The sequence below is a fragment of the Leptonychotes weddellii genome, chromosome 4, assembly GCF_054177405.1.
Source record: "Leptonychotes weddellii isolate Sample4059 chromosome 4, ASM5417740v2, whole genome shotgun sequence".
Taxonomy (NCBI): domain Eukaryota; kingdom Metazoa; phylum Chordata; class Mammalia; order Carnivora; family Phocidae; genus Leptonychotes; species Leptonychotes weddellii.
In genome coordinates this window covers 65,106,009-65,127,560 of record NC_138372.1, presented here as the reverse complement: position 1 = coordinate 65,127,560, position 21,552 = coordinate 65,106,009, and the positions used below count along the sequence as shown (strand labels likewise).

The 21,552-nt window shown below is 41.6% G+C and overlaps 1 protein-coding gene across 2 annotated transcripts in view; it reads left to right on the top strand.

Annotated features, from left to right (window-relative positions):
- MCOLN2 (mucolipin TRP cation channel 2) overlaps nt 1–19,229 on the top strand; it is a 40,340-nt gene extending 21,111 nt beyond the window's left edge. The window contains exons 3-11 of one of the 2 annotated variants that reach the window (XM_081818687.1): nt 1,049–1,222; nt 3,177–3,330; nt 7,612–7,687; nt 7,792–7,888; nt 9,601–9,700; nt 15,306–15,418; nt 16,604–16,753; nt 18,187–18,288; nt 18,387–19,229. In XM_081818687.1, coding sequence (XP_081674813.1) covers nt 1,049–1,222; nt 3,177–3,330; nt 7,612–7,687; nt 7,792–7,888; nt 9,601–9,700; nt 15,306–15,418; nt 16,604–16,753; nt 18,187–18,288; nt 18,387–18,671 — 1,251 coding nt within the window. In that variant the 3' untranslated portion in view covers nt 18,672–19,229. Of the gene's footprint in view, nt 1–1,048; nt 1,223–3,176; nt 3,331–7,611; nt 7,688–7,791; nt 7,889–9,600; nt 9,701–15,305; nt 15,419–16,556; nt 16,754–18,186; nt 18,289–18,386 lie in introns of those variants that run through there. The other variant, XM_081818688.1, reaches the window with a different exon arrangement.
- Nucleotides 19,230–21,552: the final 2,323 nt, after the last annotated feature.

Below are 21,552 nucleotides of genomic sequence, written 5' to 3'. Positions count from 1 at the left end.
TGAAGAAACAGAATCCCAAATTGCTTTGGAGACTTAGTGGGATGAAGATTTAGGGCACAATTTTTGGACTTTTATTGTCTTATGAAGCAGATGAGGAGATAAAATAGGTAGATGGGGAAGGGTGTGTGGGACAGAGCTTATAAAGGTCTGACTTGTCTTCTGCCATTGCGTGCGTGTGTGTGTGTGAGAGAGACACAGAGAGAGAGAGAGATTGTTGTTGTGTGTATAATTTCCTGGGGTTTTTGGGTACACATTTAGTGCCTGCTAATTTTCCCCACTTATTGGATTCCAAGATGGGCAGGAAGAATACATTCCCTCCTGGTAAAAAGAGCTCTTGGTGCCTAAGCTTGGACTAGGATACAGTGTAAGGAAGAATAAGTAGGAGTTTTATTGCAAGAAAATGGGTGCTTGCTGCCAGTGAATGGTTTGAACTCAGAGGGGTAAAGCAAGCCCTGTTCTTCTTTCTGGTGCTTTGATGCTATTGATCTTAGAGTGGGAACTCCTAGGTGTAAATCTTAGATAAGAGTTCTTGCAGAGCTGGAATCACTGAATTTCTTTGACAACTCTTACCTCTTAGCTGGAGTAAGTATCATATAATCCACTTTTCAAAAATATTCTTAAAAGCTATATATAAAGCATAGCTGTGATTTTTAAAAATAGTTACAATTTCTAAATGTTAAATCAACAAAAAATGACTTACTACTTTATTGAGTACATCAATTTTTAAAACAATTAATTTGAAATCCAACTATACAAAAAATGAATTCCAACTTCACTGATTTGGATTTCTCCTTTTTCTCCTTCATTAAAGACCAGGAAGGTTGGTAGTCACTGGGAGTGATAATTTACCCTAATTTTATGCTATTTTGACTTGCTGATGTAGTTTGATGAGGCTATTCTTTTTTGGGACTTGTATTTTGACATTAGGTTAGTAAACACTTGCTGAAGTTTGTGGGGGGGGGGGTGTCGGTTTGATGATAATAAGAATGCATTTGCCTGCCCTGGTAAATGGAAAATTCACATCTTCCTATTTGATTTTCTTTTCTAGCTTGTTCGTTTTGGTTTAAGTAACCAGATGGTGGTTGCTTTCAAAGAAGAGAACACTGTTGCTTTTAAGCATTTGTTTTTAAAAGGATATTCTGGCACGGATGAAGATGACTATAGTTGCAGTTTGTATACTCAGGAGGATGCCTATGAGAGCATCTTTTTTGCTATCAATCAGGCAAGTGTTTTGTTGTGAATGACCTACACTTGGAGAATATGTTGATACTTTGTTGTTTTAGCAAAAACAAAATTATACATGAATTAAAATATCTTAATTTAAATTTTGCATAGTGTGCCAAAAAATGTTCATTGCTATTTGTCTAGCTACATTTCCACATGATAGATTTTGCTTATTTAAGTTTTTTCTTAAAGATTTGTATTTTTTTATTTATCCCTTTACACCCACTACTTTTGGGAGATTACTTTACCCAAGTTCAAATTGCCAGGAGTGGATTTATAATCTCAGAAGTTTTGGTAAATGAGATACCAAATCTAAGACTCAAGAGTCTCAACTTTGATGTCTTAGCATTAATAAGCCTAGCTGAATCTTGAGAATATAGAGTAGGATATGATATAGTTGTATCTAAGCAGGTATTGAGAAACCAGATTGATAGGCCTGAAGAAAGCATTTAGGGGGAGAGAAATCGTTATTCTTATTTTTTCTTTTCTCATTTATTCAATAAATATTTGGGTGCCTACAATATACGAGGTACTGTTCTAGACACTGAGAATGCATCATGAATAAAATGGACAAAAGCCCTGTCTTATAGAACTTCATTGTAGAGGAGAGAACCAGACAAATGAAAAGAAGTGAAATGTATAGCACTGAATGCTAGCTCCCTGAAAACACCACCAAGAAAACATGTTGATAAGCAAAACTGAGCTTATTGCTTACAGAGGTAAGGGAGATGCTCCCTTGATCATTCTCATTAGTGCCTTGGGTAAAGAGGGCAAAGTCCAAATTCGGATTTTGAAGACTGATGTAGGGTGGGTCTTTCAGTGTGAGGGGAGCTCAGTTAGAATTGGGTAAAGATATGATGATGTAATAGTTTTGTATTGGTGGACACAAGAAGGTGAGGGTTTTTGGGGAGAGGGGCATGGTTTCAAAGAGTCTTGGATTTATTAAACTAAATCTTCAAATTGATTATCTGTCTAAATGAGTCATTTTAGATGTTCCTGAAATGAACAATAGAGTTATTTGTAACTTACGTTTCTGAGCAAAAGTTTTCTGGAATAGGGGAGTCTGCGTGGCTCAGTCGGTTAGGTGTCCAACTCTTGATTTCTGCTCAGGTCATGATCTCATCTTAGGGTCCTGAGATCCAGCCCCAGATGGGCTCTGTGATGGGACTCAGAAATGGGCCCTGCTTAAGATTCCACCCCCGCCAAAAAAAGTTTCCTGGAATAATAAAGTCATGAAGGTGGGAGCTAGTAAAGCCCTCTTAACCCTCTCAGTGCAGATAGGCGAATGGTAAAGTCATGTGATGAGAGCTGCTTTAAGTTCATGTAAGCAAAGGCCAGTTGTGTTAATGTGAGCTGTGGGGTATGGATGGCTTGGGTCTTCAGTGGTGTGTCAGAAAGTGATAGATGCTGTGAAATAAAGCAGGGGAGGAGATTACCAGTGCCTGGTGGAGCCTGTGTGCTGGGGATGGATGTTTGCAACTTGCACCGAATGGTAAGGGAAGGCCTCACTGAAGAGGTAATTTTTGACTCAAGATCTGAAGGAGTGAACCTAGCAGATAGATAACACGGGGTTCCAGGCAGGGGGAACAGCAAAGGCCCAGGCAGGAATGTGCCTGGCAAGCTCCAGGAACCTCCTGGAGGCCCGTGTGGCTTGGGAAGGTGGGGCTTGGAGCCAGGGGACAGAAGTCTGCTGTGAGGTCAGAGCACCTCGGCTTTGGCAGTCAGCGAGGTGGGAGCATCTGTCAGCAGGTTTACTTTAGCTCTGAGTTCTGTGAGGCTGTGTATTTCCTGCCCAACCATGAGAAAATTACCTTGTGGTATTTTACACAGGGGGGTTCTAGTGAGGGATCTCATATAAACAATTTAAAATAGCTAAAAGTGTATTCCATATGCTGTAACTTCTGATGAAACTCTTAAAAGCTAATATATTTTTTTTTAACTATTTTTAACAGTATCATCATCTAAAGAACATATCCCTGGGGACCCTTGGTTACGGAGAAAATGAAGACAATACAATTGGCTTAAAAGTCTGTAAGCAGCATTACAAGAAAGGGACCATGTTTCCTTGTAATGAGACACTGAATATTGACAGCGATATTGAAATAGGTAATGCACTGATAATTTCATTATATGCTTTTATCATCTTCTGTGGTAAGAACAAACATCCCCTCATGTGCTGACAACCCAAATGGAACGATGTTGCTTTTGTGACAGCTAACTTAGTTGGAGGCTTGAACACACACCTGCAAAGGGCTTTGCCTCAGGGAACTGCGGGTCTACTGAGATAGGACTGGGGAGCATTTGTGGAACTTCTTGGTACAACTCAAGATTGTTGGGGGTTGAGGTAAATGGACAGGTGTTTCCTGTTTGTTGAGGTTTTTCCCTCCACGAGGAGGCAATTAGGCTTTTGAAGAAAAAAAAAGTATTTATAAATGAAATAATGTATGTTAAAATGCTGGGTACTCTTGCAATTATATGTTAACTACATTAATGCTCTTCAAAGATGAATTGTGGTTAGTGACTCATTTTCTCTTTGAGGAGATTGCTTAGCAAAAAGTTAACATCTAATCAAGTAGAATTATTTTGTGCCACTGTTAAGAATTTAAAAACACATTATATGTAAGTGCAAAGTGGTTGACTTAAGGCTCCAGGGGTTTTGTCATTCATTCAACAAATTTCTGGTGTAGAACCTATCATGCCCAAGGCACTTCCTGTTTTATGTACTGGGGTTATGTACTACCAAGATTAATCAGTCATGACTCCTCAAGAAGCTAACAGTTTAGGAGTGGGGGTCCTAGGAGCAGTTTAAATGTGGAATGGTTTTATTAAGAAGAGAGCATCACAGAGTTCATTTGACCATACTTCCTATAATCCCATCTTAAGACGCTTTGGTAAAATAATCAAAGACACGTCTATAAAATAGAGATTCTGAGTCTGTTTCCACAGGCTGCCTGTTGAGAATCTCTACATGAGTAAATGTGTCCCATGCTCCTGACTCTGAAAGATGCAGCCCATAAGCCAGCACCACAAGGGGCCTCAGGGTGCTTTCAGAAATCATCTAGGTTCTCAGCAGCTTGGTTCTGTGGCCAGCAGCCTTGAAGTGCCCCTTGTCCTCTTAAAAACGTGTGACTTAATTAGATGCATCTTACAACTATTTTCCAGTGATTCTTATGTTGCTTTCCTCAATTGATTTTTCTTGGAAAATCGATTAAAGAAATGTGGCCCAAGTCAGTGTCAGTGGCTAGGTAGGACAGACAGTGCCAGAGAGCAGGATTTATTACCTGACACCTGGGCAGTGGTGTCCTTGTTCATTTTCCTTCTATCAGAATATGGAAGGGGCGCCTGGGTGGCTCAGTCGGTTAAGCGACTGCCTTTGGCTCAGGTCATGATCCTGGAGTCCCGGGATCGAGTCCCGCATAGGGCTCCCTGCTCGGCGGGGAGTCTGCTTCTCCCTCTGGCCCTCCCCCCTCTCATGCTCTCTCTCTCTATCTCATTCTCTCTCTCAAATAAATAAATAAAATCTTTAAAAAAAAAAAAAAGAATATGGAATAGTTTTAGAGAAGTTGGTGATTAATTTGACTTTATTTTAAGAAAGACTGCTTTAGCAAGTTAATTGTATTTTTGACTTATGAAATGTAACTCGTCCAAGAGAACCCTTTGACATATCTATTCAAAAGATGTAAAGAATATTCTTAGAATGCTTGATACTGGATCTTAGACTTTCTTTTCTCAGATATAGTGCAGGAAGCCTGCACATGGTAGGAATAGGAATTGGTGAGGCATTATAGTTTATGTAGGTGAATTAGCAGAAGCTGTTCTAGATTACCTATTCATGAATTTTGCATCATCTTTATTATTAAGAGAGTCATCCTTTGGTGTGCTAAATGCAGAGGTCACCCTCCATGCCCACTTCCTCTGTGGGTCTCTGTTTAGTTGCACAGCTGATTGTGTAGTTCAAGCTAAGGGTTTCCCTTAAATCAGGCTGTGGGCATATCATGCCTCTAGACCTATAGCTTTACAGTTTAGTCTCACTGGGGGGTCTGTTATAAATCCTGTTTTTAATAAATGTTGTACAACATTTAGATGGCTATCATTCTAAAACAGTAGTGCTTCATTTTCTAGAACAGATTTTGAATTCATGTTCTCCTTTCCACATATTCTCAGCATGAGATGTTACGAGCATTTCATCATTTTCCCTGTTGTTTTAAGAACATGTAAACTCTACCTTCCCTTTATCTCTAAGAGCTTTGTTATTTCATTCGCTGGAATATTCTGCCCTGTAGATGAGATTCTTTGAGGGACGAGGCTGCTCCTCTAATACCAGTTTGTTCTATCTGAGGTTTGATGTTTTACTTAAGGCTTTTGCAATCCTTAAAAAAACCCCAAAACTCAGTTCTTAGGTTTTATTGCCACCGGGTGCTTGGTGGCCTCATTAGCAATGTCTGTAACCTAAGGTTGGCCAGACTTCAGAGAGTCCTGAATGTGTATTTAGAGAAAGTGTAACTCCATACTTAAAATTACAAAACTTGAGTAACCAAATAGGTTTTATAAGGCGAATTTTGTGTAAAGTATAAAATTAACAAATGCTATTATATTTCTCTGAATCTAAGATACCATCAATATTGTTTAAAACTCATCTTTTTTTTTCTTTTTAATAGTTTTGGGTTTTTTTAAGATTTTATTTATTTATTTATTTGAAAGAGAGAGAATGAGAGAGAGAGAGCACATGAGAGGGGGGAGGGTCAGAGGGAGAAGCAGACTCCCTGCTGAGCAGGGAGCCTGATGTGGGACTCGATTCCAGGACTCCAGGATCGTGACCTGAGCCGAAGGCAGTCACTTAACCAACTGAGCCACCCAGGTGCCCCTAAAACTCATCTGTTTTAGAGGTATTTAAAAGTGAAAAAAAAGAAATATCTTAGAATGAGTGAAATATAGAAGAAAGAGACCTGAGACAGTACATGGCACATAGATTTTGAACATGTTCTTTCTCTTTTCAGAATCTAGCACTTACTCAAATCAATTTAAATGTTTTGTTTTCTTTTACTTTGTCTTCAGATGAGGATGTGACAGGTGGAAGGACCTTAAATATCATCAGTTTGGCTTTTACTTTACAGCTGAGGAAACTGGAGTTCAGTCAGGCTAGGTGGTTAAGCCAAGGTCATGGACTGTTTAGTGATGGGAGGTCATTGCTACACCTGGCCCAGTGGGAGAAGAAGCTTAAAGAATCGGCCATCAAGTCTAGTAAGATTCTCGAGCACCTCCTGGGTATTAGGCACTGACATTTCCATTTCATGAAGGTGCAACAACAGCCTGGGGCGACAGTCAGCCAGGCTGGCTTCCCCCTTGTTCCATGTCAGGGTTCTGTGACCTTGAAAGGCATTCACCATTTCTAGACCTCCTTGGTTTACTGCCAAGATGTTGAGCTACACAATGATGAGACTATTTTTATGTGAGCTCTTGGAATTATTCTTTTATAGTTTACGGCTCATAATTTGTTTTTACTTGAATAAAACCTAAGTTTCTTTTCTCTTTATTTTTTTTTGTTTTGAAAAAGCATCAGACTTAACAGAAAAGTTGCAAAATAGCACAAAGGTTTCCTTGTGTACTCTTCATCTAGATTTTCCCCAAAGGCTAATGTTTTACCACATTTGTTTTATCATTCTTCCAATGTATAAATATTTCTCCTGAAGTGTATGAGAATAAGGTGCAGACATGATGTCTCTTTATGTCTAAATACTTCAATGTGCATTTCCCCCAAACAAGAACATTCTCCTACATAACCACCATACAGTGCTCAAAAGCACGAAGGAACATGGATACAGTACTGTAATCTACAAACCCTATTCACATTTCACCCATTGTCCTGTTCTTTATAGAAAAAGAAAACTGCCTGACCATACTACCCCCTCCATGGGCCCCCTCCCCCATCCCCTGCCACCTCCCCGGTCCAAGATCACATAATGCATTTAGTTGTCAGGTCACTTTAATCTCCTTTAATCTGGAGCAAAATAAAATTCCTTAGCCTTTTTTTTTTTTTTCCAATGACCTTGACATTTTAAGAGTAGAATGTTCCTCACTTGGGTTTTTCTGTTTCTTTATGACTTGATTGAGGTTATGCATTGGGGGCAGGAACACCACACAAATGGTACATTATTTCAGGAGGTGCATGATGTCTCTTTGTTCCATTACTGGTGATGTTAGCTGTGATTATGTGGTTAGGGTGGTATCTCCAGGTTCTTCCCTGTCAAGTTACGGGTCTCGTTACAATGAATACGGATTTTGTGGGAAGATATGTTGGAACTTTTAAGTGTCCTGCTTCTCAGCACACCTTGTCCCAGCATTTGATTGTTGTCTGAAACAATCCTTCTTGTTGTTTCATTGCCCTAGATTGTGTTCACTTAGACCTCTCCAAGTCCCCTCAGGACTGGAAGAACTCGTCATTCTTCAAACTGGAATTTTATCGGTAAATAAGTTTCTAAGTCTCATTTCCCAGGAGACAGGGATGGGGAAAGCAGAGGAGGATAGTAAGACTATGACAGTTTATACCTTGTAATATTTTTTATTCAGGCTCTTACAAGTTGAAATTTCCTTTCACATCAAAGGCATTGACCTACAGACGATTCATTCCCGAGAGTTACCGGACTGTTACGTCTTTCAGAACACGGCAAGTGTCTTGTCACACTAAAGCTGGATTTTATTATTTTTCTCTACTCCTGTTGCAGATGCCAAGTGTAAAACTCATCAGCCTATATAGATGTGTCAGATGCAGTTGTGTTTAAAACAGCTTAATGACACTTTCTAGCCTTGTTGGTCCAGAGACCGTTACTTTGGGAAATGACACTTTCTAGCCTTGTTGGTCCAGAGACCAATGAAAATGAAGCAAGCCCTTTCCAACTTTTTAAAACCGGATTCCTGGGCTGGAAAGTGGAATTTTCAAAATTGGCTTTGACCTCTTACTCCCCTAATACATTAGAGAAAAAGTTGATGACAAGTGTCTTAAGTGTCTATGATGTTTTTCCTACTTTCAAAGGAAGGTCTTTGCAACTGTTGTAGCAAATGTTTTCAAACCTCCAGGCAGAAACTGCCCCCCCCCCCCACATCTGAGGGCCAGTCTGCAAAGGATTAGGTGTTGCTTCTTTTATTTTGGGAGGAGGCACGTGCAGTAGAGGAGAATGTTCACTTCTGTGGGGAGAGTAACCCGCCTTCTTGTTCCATGGGCTTCTGTGCCTTCCCTCTCTTCCTCCCCCGTGTTTATGGAGGGGCAAAACCGAACGCTGAGCTGACAGTTGTGTGTGAGCGCCCTTTGAAACAACTCAGAGGAGTGCCTCTTCAACAACAGTCAATCAGTACGTAATGACAGGGCCATACCGTCGGGGTGCGGCAGCCCTCAGGAAGCTTATAGCCCAGCAGACGAGCTCAAGCGGAAAACAAGTACGCAAAGAAACAGAAGTAATTCTAAATCTTGACATGTGGTGAGGAAGAATGTCTCTGGCACAGAAGAGCATGATTAACCTCCCTGGGGTGACCTACATGTTACAAAACACATTACGAAATCCCCCCAAATTCACAGGCAAAGAGCTTGCCAGCTGCATGTGTAGGTGATCTGTAATTAAATCCGTGAGTGCCCGAGCATCTCCTCACATGAGCCACACTCCGTGTAATCCAAGAATATCCCTCTGACCAAACCAGAGGCTTGAGAATTAAACCTGTTGGCCTTGTTTCAGTGCCTATGAACTATGAGGACAACTCCGCTGACCCTGGCTCACTCAGGGCCTCATTCTCCCCTAAGAAAGCCCCCCAAATACTTCTCTCAGGCCGTAAGATACTCAGCGTATTTCACTTGGAAACAGCATGACTGAAACATAATGTGGAACGTCGAGGCTGTTTGGAAATCTTAAATTCAGCCTGAAGCCTGGGAGTAGTCTTTGTCACTTCTGAAAGCGTTATATGTAGCATTTGAAGCAAACAGGAAGATAATTTCTAGCCTAGTAAAGACCTAGAATTTCGTACCTAAAGGACTAAGTTGAAGCAAATGCTTTTACATTCTATTCAGTATAATAAATGAGATTATTGTATTCTCTTGTCAAAGATTGGTGAATCTTGTTTTTGTTCCTGGGACCAGTTAGTTGTTATGCTCTAAGATTTCTCTGAACCCAAATGTGATTCATTAGAACTTCACATATTCACCTTTTGGATCATATTTTTTCATTAGTAATAGAAACTTGTGAAGGAATCATGTGACGAGGACATTTTTATCAGTATAATTATTTTTGAATCAGCATGCTATTTGGATGCCAGTGATATTTGAAGCAGAGTTCATCTTGTGTGCCATACTTTCTGCTGGGCGGTAACCTTTCCATACATTTGTGTCTCCAGATTACCTTTGACAATAAAGCTCACAGTGGCAAGATCAAGATCTATTTTGACAGTGATGCTAAAATTGAAGAATGTAAAGACTTAAACATATCTGGATCTAGTAAGTATGTTACCTGCTTGCCCATTATGGATTTTGGATGGTTTTTAACACATTATTTTGGGATTTGGGGTGTTTAAATGGTGATGGGAAGAAAGAGCTCCAAAAAACTCTTGAGCATTCAACTCTGTACAGCATATCCTAAAGCTTTGCCTTTTTGTTCAATTTCGGCAGGTGTTGATTACATACCTCTTAGAAGAGGCAGTATTCCCAGTCCTTAGGAGCACAGTTTCTGGAGCCAGACTGCCTGGGTTTGGGTCTTTGTTCTGTTCACTATGCCTGTGATCTTGGACAAATTACTTAACCTCTCTACTTCTCAGTACCTTTCTCTATAAAATGAGGGTGATAACAGTACCTACCTTTCAGGATGTCGAGTAGTAAATGAATTAGTGTGTCAAGGAAAGCACCGAAAACAAGAGTTGGCACACAGTAATTGCTAGGCACTACGGAAAAAGAAAGAAAATGCCGCAGTGAGAGAGATTGATGTGCTTGTGAAATCTAAGTGGTGGAGGTAAAAAGGGATGCGGATAAAGAAAGCAAATGTAACGTTGGGGTAGAGTGAGAAATAAAATCTAGCAGTAGTTTTTGGAGAATGTATGCTTTGAGCCGAGCCTTTGACAATGGACAGAGATCAAGGCCTCTGAGCTCAGAGAGCAGCCTGTACAAACATTGGGTCGTTTACTCAGTTGTTACTCAGAAAACACCTCTTCATCCAAAGTTTAAAATGGGTTATGCAGAACTTCTCAATGAGGGGGTCGTGATGGTGTTAATAATGGATTGTCAGTATTTTTTAAAATTTAAATCAATTAATTAACATGTATTAATTTCAGAAGTCAGTATTTTTTTTTAAGATTTATTTATTTATTTGAAAGAGAGGGAGAAAGCATGAGTGAGTGGGGGAAGGGGTAGAGGGCAAGGAAGAGAGACAATCTCAGGCAGACTTCCTGCTGACCACCAAGCTGGGCTCGATCCCATGACCCTGAGATCATGACCTGGGTGGAAATCAATAGCCGGACACTGACCTGACTGAACCACACAGGCGTCCCGGATTGTCAGTATTTTTTAAATTAAAAAAAAAAAAAAAAATTTTTTTTTTAAATCAGAGAGAGAGAGAGTGAGCACAAGCAGGGGGAGCAGCAGGCAGACGGAGAAGTAGACTCTCCACTGAGCAGACAGCCCAATGTGGGACTTGATCCCGGGACCCCAGGATCATGACCCCAGAGCCGAAGGCAGACGCTTAATGACTGAGCTATCCAGGTGTCCCTTGGCAGTGTTTTTTAATTTACAGGTTTTGTTGAAGTGAATTTGCCTTTGACCAGATTATCAGAACCAAATAAAATGTAAAATACCTGTGGTTTTTAACTATTTTAGATTTGTTTTAATCTAGATTTGTGTGTGGCCTGTGGCTGTTCAGTTCTATAATATATCCTAATGATTCTGAAGGTTTGGTGTCAGTATTTCCATTAACCTACTCAAGGCTCTGATCAGCATACATAGTTTTAGTTTCTTTCTGTTTGAAAGTGGTTCCTATTTCCCAGCAGACACACCACCCTCCCACAGAAACACACAGATCACATGTGTATTTGCCAAGCCCGAGTATAGGTTCAGCCATTTAATGTGAGAAAAGTTAACCTTTGTCACAGATGAAATGTGGTTTGGAACAGTCATTCTGACCGAATGAGTTAGTGGGTCAAACGTGTTGCCAAAACCTGGTTTCCTTTCTCCCCACAGGGCTGCTAGGATGTTTTCCTTGCCTGTTCTCAGGAGAGAACTCTGGCTCCCTTCTGTGGCCAGTGAGGAGAAACACAAACCTCACAGACCGCTGAGTAGAAACACTAACATTATGTTTCTCCCAGACCTGTGTCCTAAGAAACCAGATTCTGTTACTAGGAGAATATGAATTTTAAATGATGTGACGTGAAAACCTTAAAAAGCTGAAGTTTGGACACCAGCTTGGGAAGTGGATCTTTTTTTTTTTTTTTTCTGTCTATGGAAGCTGTCTGGTTGATTGATTGCTCTGGCTTTGAGGGAAGCGGAAAAAAGGCAAGGGTGACCTCTGGTGGGATCTTTGTGCTATTTCCAGAAAGTTCTGAGGCTCCTTCAAGTCCATACTCTTACCCTGAGGTTTTTCTCTTCCTCTTGTCATTACCTATGTTATCTCAGGAAGAAAGATGAGGGATTGTCCATTTTCACATACAAACCTCATGTTGCCTTTTATGACTTCTCATACGTATTCCCCAAGTTTGCCACTAATCTTCACTTTAACTGGATTTTATAAACATAACAAGTTGGACATGAGGGGCTGAAGGCGGTAGGGACTGGTGGGCAAGATCCCCCACTGATGGGTGATTTCCCAAGTGTCACAGGGAAAGGGGGTTTAGCAAGCAGGGGAAGCCCTGGGTTAGAGTCCCTCAGATGGGCAGTATCAGTGCGTATGAGACTCCTCAGGACCTCTGGGAAGAGGGATGATATGTAGGACTTCCCTAACCATGTTGACAGGGATCTCTCTGGATTAGTATTTTATAACCAAAGTTTAAGAACTGTTCCCCTGGAGGTAATATAGATTCAGTGGAGTAAGAAAGCAATTGCAACATTCATAAACTACTTTTTGTAGCATACCAGCTAGTCTTCTCAATAGATCAAATTAAAACAGAATATGAGAGAGAGAGAGAGACAAACCAGGAAATGGGCTCTTTTTTTTTTTTTTTAAGATTTACTTATTTGAGAGAGAGTGTGGGGGGGAGGGGGCAGAGGAAGGAGAGAGAGTCCTAAGCAGACTCCACACTGAGCTTGGAGCCCAACACAGGGCTCGATCTCAAGACCCTGAGATCATGACCTGAGTTGAAATCAAAATTCGGACAAACCAAGAGTCAGACATTTAACCGACTGTGCCACCCAGGCACTCCAAGAAACAGACTCTTAACTATAGGTGATGGGGATTATGGAGTGCACTTGTCGTGATGAGCACTGGGTGTTGTATAGAAGTGTTGAATCACTGTATCATACACCTGAAACTAATATTACACGGTATGTTAACTAGAATTAAAAGAAAAAAAATAATAAAAAGGTGTCTGAAGCTAATATGACGACACCAACAACACCACCAGAATATTATACTGGTTTCTCTGTTAGGAGGGATGGTTTATCCTTTTAGATATGGGCCTCTATTTCCCCATTTGTAAATAAGACCCAATACAAGTAATCATAGAGGTTTTGTTCTGTTTGTATGTCAGAAAGGAAAGCACTAGATGCTGTCCTTGCATTTCATAAGGTTTTCAGTTCCATCTTCCCAAGAACTGTACCTATTCCCTCTGTCCCATTCCATGGCTCCGATAGGTAGATAGATAGATAGATAGATAGAAAGGAAGGAAGGAAGAAAGAAAGAAAGAATGTCAGTCTTGGGTTCTGGTTAAGTTGTTTTCTTACCTACCCATCAGATGATATCTCAAGATAACTTAAACTTCATAATTGCAAAATGGCTATAAGTAAGTGTAAATGCTAGGTGCTAGGCGCTGTTCTAACAAGCATTTGACATGGATTATTTCACCAGATTTCCCGACAGCCCATGAATAGGCACAGTTGCTGCCCCTATTTTGTAGTGGAGGCATCTAAAGCTTCGCAAGACTAAATAATTGGCTCAGGGAATTACATCTACTAGCTGGCTATGCTCGTAACCCACAGGATGAGCTGTTTCGCCCTCAGACCAACCGGCCACTGTTGCTCACGCCCTTACGTTACTGAGTCCATGGACACGTGGTCTTTTTGTTAAAGGCCTTTTTGGCAGAGGTATCGCTGTGGAGTGCTCCACTTTATAATCCCTCCTACGGACCCTTCCTAGCCCTTGTTTCCCTCTGTGGTCTCTCTCAGTGGCCGTGTCCGCACCCATGGCTTTAACTGCCACTGAGTCGCCCTCTCTTGTCATGAATGTCCAGACTGAGCTCAGTTCACCCAAGACAGAAAACCGAGAGTCGTTCTTGGCTGGACCTTCACGGGTTCTAACTTTTGGGTTATTCAGGGGCCTTCTCGTGTGCTGAAGGCTCTGCATGCCTCTGTAAGCACACTGAAGCATTAGGAAAGCACAGACACTGTCGTGTTGAGCAAACACATACAGTCCCTGCTTCCTAGGGTCAGGCCTTTCGTGGGGAAGATAGACCTCACGTGATACCCAGTAGGAGGCACTGGAGATGCTGTTCCAGGGGCTTTCATATATGAACTTGTTTCATCCTCACAACAGCCCTATGATGAAGGGTTTTTTTTCCCCACCTTTTTTTTTTTTTTTTTTGGATGAGGAATCTGAGGCAACTTCCCTAAGGCTCCACAGCTCCTGAGTGCAGAACTGAGATTTAGACCCAGCTCCTTAGGCTCCTGAGACTGTGTCTTTCCTGTTCTGCCCTGTCTCTGTGCCCCTTGCTGTGCCATCTTAGAAGACACGATCACAGGGGCGGTGGCCGGCCATCAAACAGAGAGGGATAAACAGAGCCTTTGGGTGTGTATACTTGTGGAGGGTGCTATGAAAGAGTATAAGAGGGGGCTGATACAGATGGGAATTTAGGGAATTCTCTTTGGAGGAGGAAAATATTTCATCTGAAACCCAAGGCTGAAAAAGAAGAATCTAACTTGCAGGGTAAGAAGGGCCCCCTGCTCCAGGCAGAGGGATCAGCACTTGCAAAGTCCTTGAGGCAAGAGAGCAAGCAAGCCTGGTAGGAGCAGGGATGGAGGAGGAACAGTGTGGCCTCAAGGCAGAGAAGGTGGGGAGAGAGGAGTGGCAGGTGATGAAGCTGCAGGAATGGGCAGGGGGCCAGGCGTTGGGAATGCTACCATCAGGTCTCAGAGGCGCTGGGGTTCCAGGTGCATCTTCCTTCAGTACATTCCCCCATGCTACTGTGTATTCCACCACAAAAATTTGATTACTACTGTTCTTGCTTCCATTCCAAGAGGCTCTTTGCTCCATGTGCAGAAGCAGCTAATTGGATTGGCACTATTTGCTGGTCAAGTACACAGTAAGGTTGAGAAGCAGAAGTGGGGATTCTGAGGAGTGGTGTTTTATTTTTTTTAAGATTTTATTTATTTATTTGACAAAGAGCGAGCACAAGCAGGGGGAGCAGCAGGCAGAGGGAGAGGGAGAAGCAGGTTCCCCCCTCAGCAAGGGAAGCCCGATGTGGGATTTGATCCCAGGATCCCCGGGACCATGACCCGAGCCGAAGGCAGTCGCTTAACGACTGAGCCACCCAGGCACCCCTGGAGTGGCGTTTTAAATTGTTCCTTTATTAATGGAGAACTTGGTGTTTGTGTTTTTATGAAAAAGAACTCAAGACTTTGTCAGTTTTGCCTCTTGAATAGAGCCCATATGGACCACCTTTTGTTGAGTTCTATTCAATAGAAAATATTTTTAGTACATTTAGCAGAGAGTTTATATGTTTTTAAATGTACAACTCATAACAGCAGAGAATGTTTTACCCTATTTAAAGACTTCTGAATGAATGCAGTGTGATTTGTTTCTGATGTTTAAGCATTTATCAATAGAACTTCTTCTCAGACTACCATTTTGCTTGGAAATTATTCCCAAGTAATATGAATTTAACATTTGAATTCTGTTTTTGTTCCTCAGTTCAGAAAAATACTCAGTATGTCCTGGTGTTTGATGCGTTTGTCATTGTGATTTGCTTGGCATCTCTTATTCTGTGCACAAGATCCATTGTTCTAGCTCTCAGGTTACGCAAGGTAAGTGTGTGTTCAAATATTCTCCCTCCCTTCTTGGCCTCTGCCCTGTTTGTCCAGACAGTGGACCCTTGATGTTGGGTCATCCTGCCCTTTCTGGAGCTCTCAACTAGATTAGATTCCTTTGAATGATTGTCTCCCTACAAGGCATTAATCAACCTGAGGTGTAGAGGGTGAGTAAAGGCTCCTGGCGTGTCAGGTGGGATCAGATAATTATCCTGCTTGAAACTGAGCTACTAGGCAGAAGTGCACAGTGGTGAACTCTCTAGCTTTTGAGTGTTTCCAGAATAAAGGAGACCCTTTTAAATTCAGGAGTGATCTTAAGAACAGAGTAATAGCATGTGTGGGTTACATCTTTTGTCTTCAAATCAGAGTTCATTTTGACAGGGAGTCATGGTAAATGGGTTATAATGCAGCATCAAATACTTTATTCTATTTTTAAAAATAGTTTAAAAATTCTCTCTTGAGTTTCATTTTACCTTTTTACCCTCAGAGTTCTTGTGAATACATACTTCAGCTTCCCACAAATCTTATTCTGGTTTGTAGCATGTGAGTAAATGCAGACTGGGGTCAGGGGAAATAGGAAGTCATCCGTTGTGGATATCATTTGTGGGGCAAGAAAATGGTCTACATTCTAGTTTTCTTATTCTTGACCTTTGTTGACTTATTTTGTAAATATCCACTTCTCTTACCTGTCCCCCAGGCCTCCTGATATTCTGAATCCAAGGTCAGGGTCCTGGGTCTGCCAGAATTAGGAGCCACCACTGGGAGCACACATTCGGAGCCAGGCTGCCGGGACCCAAATCATGGCCTAGGCTCTCTGTTTCTCAGTTCCCTTTTCTGGAGAAAGGCCTGATTCATGGGGTTATCGGATTGAATGAGTTGATGATAGGTAAAATATTGGGAGTGTACTGCGTGTTAGCTATTATGACAAGAGTTTCTTGGTGTTAGAACATAAGCCTTTGATGTGGGAGTTAACTCAGCAGGTACTGGAATGGCTTAACTTATAGCTGCAGTAGATTATGGGAGAAAGTGGGGGCCATAATCGCCACCCTTGGAGTGGATCTATCCAGTTGGGAAAGGTAATGCCATTTCACTTTACAGGCAAGAGCACTGTTTTGCACTTGTTTTCTCCTTCCAGAGGGCTGTGTGGTTTGTAAGAAATGCTTTTTAAAATGTTTGCCACAGAGATTTCTAAATTTCTTCCTTGAGAAATACAAGCGACATGTGTGTAACGCCGACCAGTGGGAGTTCATCAATGGATGGTATGTCCTGGTGATTATCAGCGACCTAATGACAATAATTGGATCCATATTAAAAATGGAAATTAAAGCAAAGGTGAGGGACAACTCATTTTAATCTTCTGTTCTTCCCATTCTTCTGGGTGACCCCAGGCACTTTGAGATATAAAATCCTTATGGAGACTATCTTGAGTCTCATGTTTTCTCTTTTCTCACATCCATATAACTGAAGCTTCCTCTGACTTCATTCCTCATCAAGGGAACATAAGAAAGCCATTGTTCTGTGGAAGATGATATTCCTATGAGTATCCCCCAGGAGACTCAACAGCATCTCCAGAATAGGAACTGAAGTTTGAGAAGATTGGCTGTTTGGGTGGGCTTCATTTTTTTTTTTTTTTAAGTTGCAGAAGAAGAAGCTGACCCAAGAACCAATTATATCAAGAACCAGTAGTGACCCTCCAGTCACTTCCTTAGAATCTCGGAGGAGAGTGAGGGCAGGAGTATTGAGTGACCTCCAAGCACCTGATGCTCTCTTGTTGTTATTCGTTGATTTAATCTCATGACTACATCTTGCCTCCTCCTTCATCCGGCTGTTTTCCCCTCTGTGCTGTCAGCCAGCAGGTCTCACCACCTTTGCCTCCTGGCCGCTTACCATGCCTCCCTCCTCTCTACACCGACTACTCTGCCTCCCTTCAGGCTATCTTGCTCTCTGGCCTGGGTGCTACAACAGTCTCCTCACTGGCTTTCCTGCCTTCCGCCTTATATGCCTCAGATCCATCTGTCGGACTCATTTTTCTCGAAGTATCAAAACGCTCTCTGCCTCACAGGGCCCCCCTTGGGATGAAGTGGCTTCCCTTCACCATGGCCTCTGGGGCTCTCATCCTCTCGCTCTGCTTCCCTCCCTGCCCTAGCTCTCCCGAACCCATCAGGACTCCTCTCTAGGACACCTTGCCTGCCCTTGGCCTTGGGCCTTTGTTCAGCCTTTGTCCGTCGACCAGCAGTGCCCCTCCCACCCTGTCCTCCGGGCCCAGCTCCATTCTGGAGTCACACCGTGGAAAGCCCTATGTGACAAGCCAGGTGTCGTGGCTCTTGTTGAACTTAGCATACTAAGTTAGAGCTGCGTGTGTGTGTGTGTGTCTCCTCAGTGAGAACTGGAAGGCCTCAAGGGCGGGAACTGGGTGAGCAAATCACGTTGGAGCTTTCTTTCAAAAATAGCTGAGTGGTATTGTTTGGTATTTACCAAGCACCATTACTTTATATTCTTTAATGCCTAGGTCAGTAGTCAAGGCAATTTCTCTTCCAGGATATTGTTTGAACAGAAATTCAGTTCAACCAACTCAAATATGAAGAGGAAATGAGAAATGCATTTGGAATTGGGCTATTTTCTTCTTCAGTTTACAGTTCTTGGTGTCACCTAGAGAAAGGCAGGCAGTCCATTCTTTTGCAAGTCCCTTCTTTGCAATTTAAAGTGAGGTCAATAAGCTGAGTGGAGTGGAATGTTTTACTCATGTCTATTTTTTCACTCCTTAGAATCTCACAAATTACGATCTGTGCAGCATTTTGCTTGGAACGTCTACGCTCTTTGTCTGGGTTGGCGTCATCAGATACCTGGGGTACTTCCAAGCATATAATGTAAGGATGTGGCACTGGGTAGGGCATGAGACTCATTTCTCCATGGGTCCTAGTAAGCCACTTTTTAATTTCTCTCATTCTGCTGATTTTTATTTCAGGTGCTCATTTTAACGATGCAAGCCTCACTGCCCAAAGTTCTTCGCTTCTGTGCTTGTGCTGGTATGATCTATCTGGGCTACATGTTCTGTGGCTGGATTGTCTTAGGACCATATCATGACAAGGTGTGTAGCGCTAATTCTTCCTTCTGCACATTAGGCACTTGGGGCCCTTCCAAGAGGGGCCCCAAACTACCCTCTTCCCACTTTGCTCTAGCATGTACCATCGATGTCAGTAAGACGTATCTTTGCATTGGTTTTCTTTGCCTTTTCAGGATATTGAAGTGACTTCAGGCTATTGAAACAAGAACTATAGAACTGTAACTAGAGGATACATTTCCTAGTTATCTGGGACCGGCTTCAGGGGGCACATACTAACCCAGCCGATCACCAGCTGAGAACTGTTTGGACACGAGATCGCTATATTAAAAATGAAAATTAAATGAGGAGAATTATTCCAATATCCTTCTCACTTAAAGTATTAGGGTTTTCATCCACATTAATTGAGGAGAATGAAGATGGACAAAGACCGCCCAGAAGGACCATCTTAGGTCTATGATTACAATGATAACAGATGTTGTCTTTGTAGGTGGTTTTGATTACACTGTCATCTTAGTGCCTTATTAAAGATCAGTATCTGAATTCTAGACTATCACTGGGCTCTGGTCAGCAGCAGCATCTCAAGGACGTCAAAGTTACATTCAGATGTTCTTGTTTTAAAACGATAAATTTGATTGATAGATGCCTCAGGAAATGAAATTCTGTAGACCTTGTTTTCAAACCAAAAAAGGTGAAAGGAATTATTGTATCTTATCGTTTTTCTTCCATGGGCCTCTGGCAGTTGGAATAACAGAAACAACACAATGAACAATAATAATAGCTATTACTCGATGCTTGTATGTTAGGTACTATGCTAAGCATGGCTGTCTTCTCTTATTTCATCTCTACAGCCCAGGGGACTGTTATCTTGGCTTAGATTCTCTGTAGAGAGAAAAGAGGTGAACATACAAAGGATGGTGTTGAAGCTTGTAGAACAGCTTAGCCTTAAGTTTTGACCTTGATAGTTGCATTAAACAAAACATGATCAAATCATAGAAAGTGGGCAGTCCACAAGGTTCCACCTTTCTGTGTTCTCATACTAAAATAAATCCTAGTAACTTGACACACAGGCAGGTTTTCTCCCCCGTAAGTGTTACATTTAACGTGTCCAAAGAGAACTACTGTTTTCCTATTTGAGCAACTGTATAATTAACAAAGTGACAATCCCTGGGTTAATAGTAAATCTGGATAATCTTATTGCTCTTCCAATTCCATGCCACTGCTTTAAAGGTGACTCATGAGTAAAAATTGTTCTTTGATATAATCTCTCTGATCTGGAGAACTTACTGTCTTAGTACCCAGGAAAATTTCCATTTTTCTTCCTTGCTTGCCTCCTGCTCTGACTGCTTCTCCACATTTTTGTCACTAGAGGGCAGTGTTGCACTGTGTGGAATAAATACTGAGCCTGACTTTTCTGCTTCAATTGACTGGCTCCAAGGGCTCAGGATGAGTGCTTCTATCTCCTTTGCCCTCCATCTCCCCTACCCCATCATTATTCTGGAAGGTGATCAGATAATGTTGCTTGAATTTTACTAAGAGAGCTACCATTCTCAAGCATTATCTGCTAATAGATATAGTGCCCAAGTTCTCTACCTCTTGCTATGTCAACCCTCCCAGCAACCCTGTGGGGAAATATTATATTTCTTTTACAGAAAATAGGGCTCTTAATATGTTAGATAGTTTTCCCAAGTTTACACAGCTAGAAAATGGCAGAGATAGGATTCACACCCAGATTTGTCTGACCCCAATACACATGCTTTGACCAATACCCTGCAGGGGTTTTCTTGGTATTATCTAAAACAGATTATTACAAAAGAGCATTTAGTTTGATCTATGAGTAGATCAACTGTGAGAGGAGAGCTGTGTAATCAGTCTTATTTCTCTCAGTGTGTCAACCTTGAAGAAAAGGATGTTATTTGTTTTGTGGGTCTGAGTGTGTTTTCATATGTTGGGTTCTGTCCTTTTAAGAATCCAGGCGAGATTGGGATGCTCTGGACAACACTGTCCAGTAAAAATATGAAAGCTACAAATGAGAGCCGCATGTGTCCTTTCACATTTTCTAGTAGCCACATTAAGAAAAGAAACAGATGAAGTGATTTAAATTATATAATTTATATAGATGTAAATTATATATTTGTTAAATCCAATATATCTAAAATATTAATATATTACTTTAGCATGTACTCAATATAAAACATTGAGATAGTCCACATCCCCCCCCCTTTTTTTGGTACTTTGAAATCTGGTATTTTATCCTGATAACGCAGCTCAGTTTGGACTAACTGGTATATATCAGGTGCTCAGTAGTCACATGTAGCTAGTGGCTATCATATTGTACCTTGCACCTCTTGACTTGTAGCTCCCACTAAATGCCAGCCTTCCATTTCTCCCCCAGAGGACCAGAGGGATAAGGGCTGTCTCTAGGGTTGCATGGCAGATGTTTATGGCATCTATCTTTCATCTTTAGCCAGACTGATATATTGGGGAAATGCATAGTCGAATTAATCCAGTGGATGCATTAGTCAATGGAGGGAGAAAACCTTCAGTTTGGTTCTGGACTTCTGTGATTTTCTTCTGTATTTTGCTTTTTCTTCTTTTTTGAATCTGACGTTTAAAATGTTGACTGCCCCCTGTACCCCTTCCCCTGAAAATTAATCCAAACCGTCAGAATTTTTAGATTCTGTCAGCATCTGTTGCATCAGAAGATCTTTAGAATTACCTGAAGTCTTGAGAAGCTGGGCACCACGGCAAGCATTTTCTAGGATTTCTAAAGTACAGCAACCTTGGGTGTGGAAGCGAACTCTTCCTTTAAACAAACAAAACACTCTAAGAGGAGGTATTGGGAAAACTAGGTTCACACTGCAACTTGATCAGCAGCAGGACTGCCATATTTCAGCTTCCTGTTTTCCTGTCAGACATTGGATTTCAGTGGTTCAGCTGAAAGGGAGTAAAGGTACCAGTGTCCTGCCAACGTTGATCCCAACACTAATGGACTTTGGCACAGCGCCCTTTCAAAATGTCTGGGCACAGAGGACTAGAGATTGGTGTTTAATAATTGAAGATGAGATTT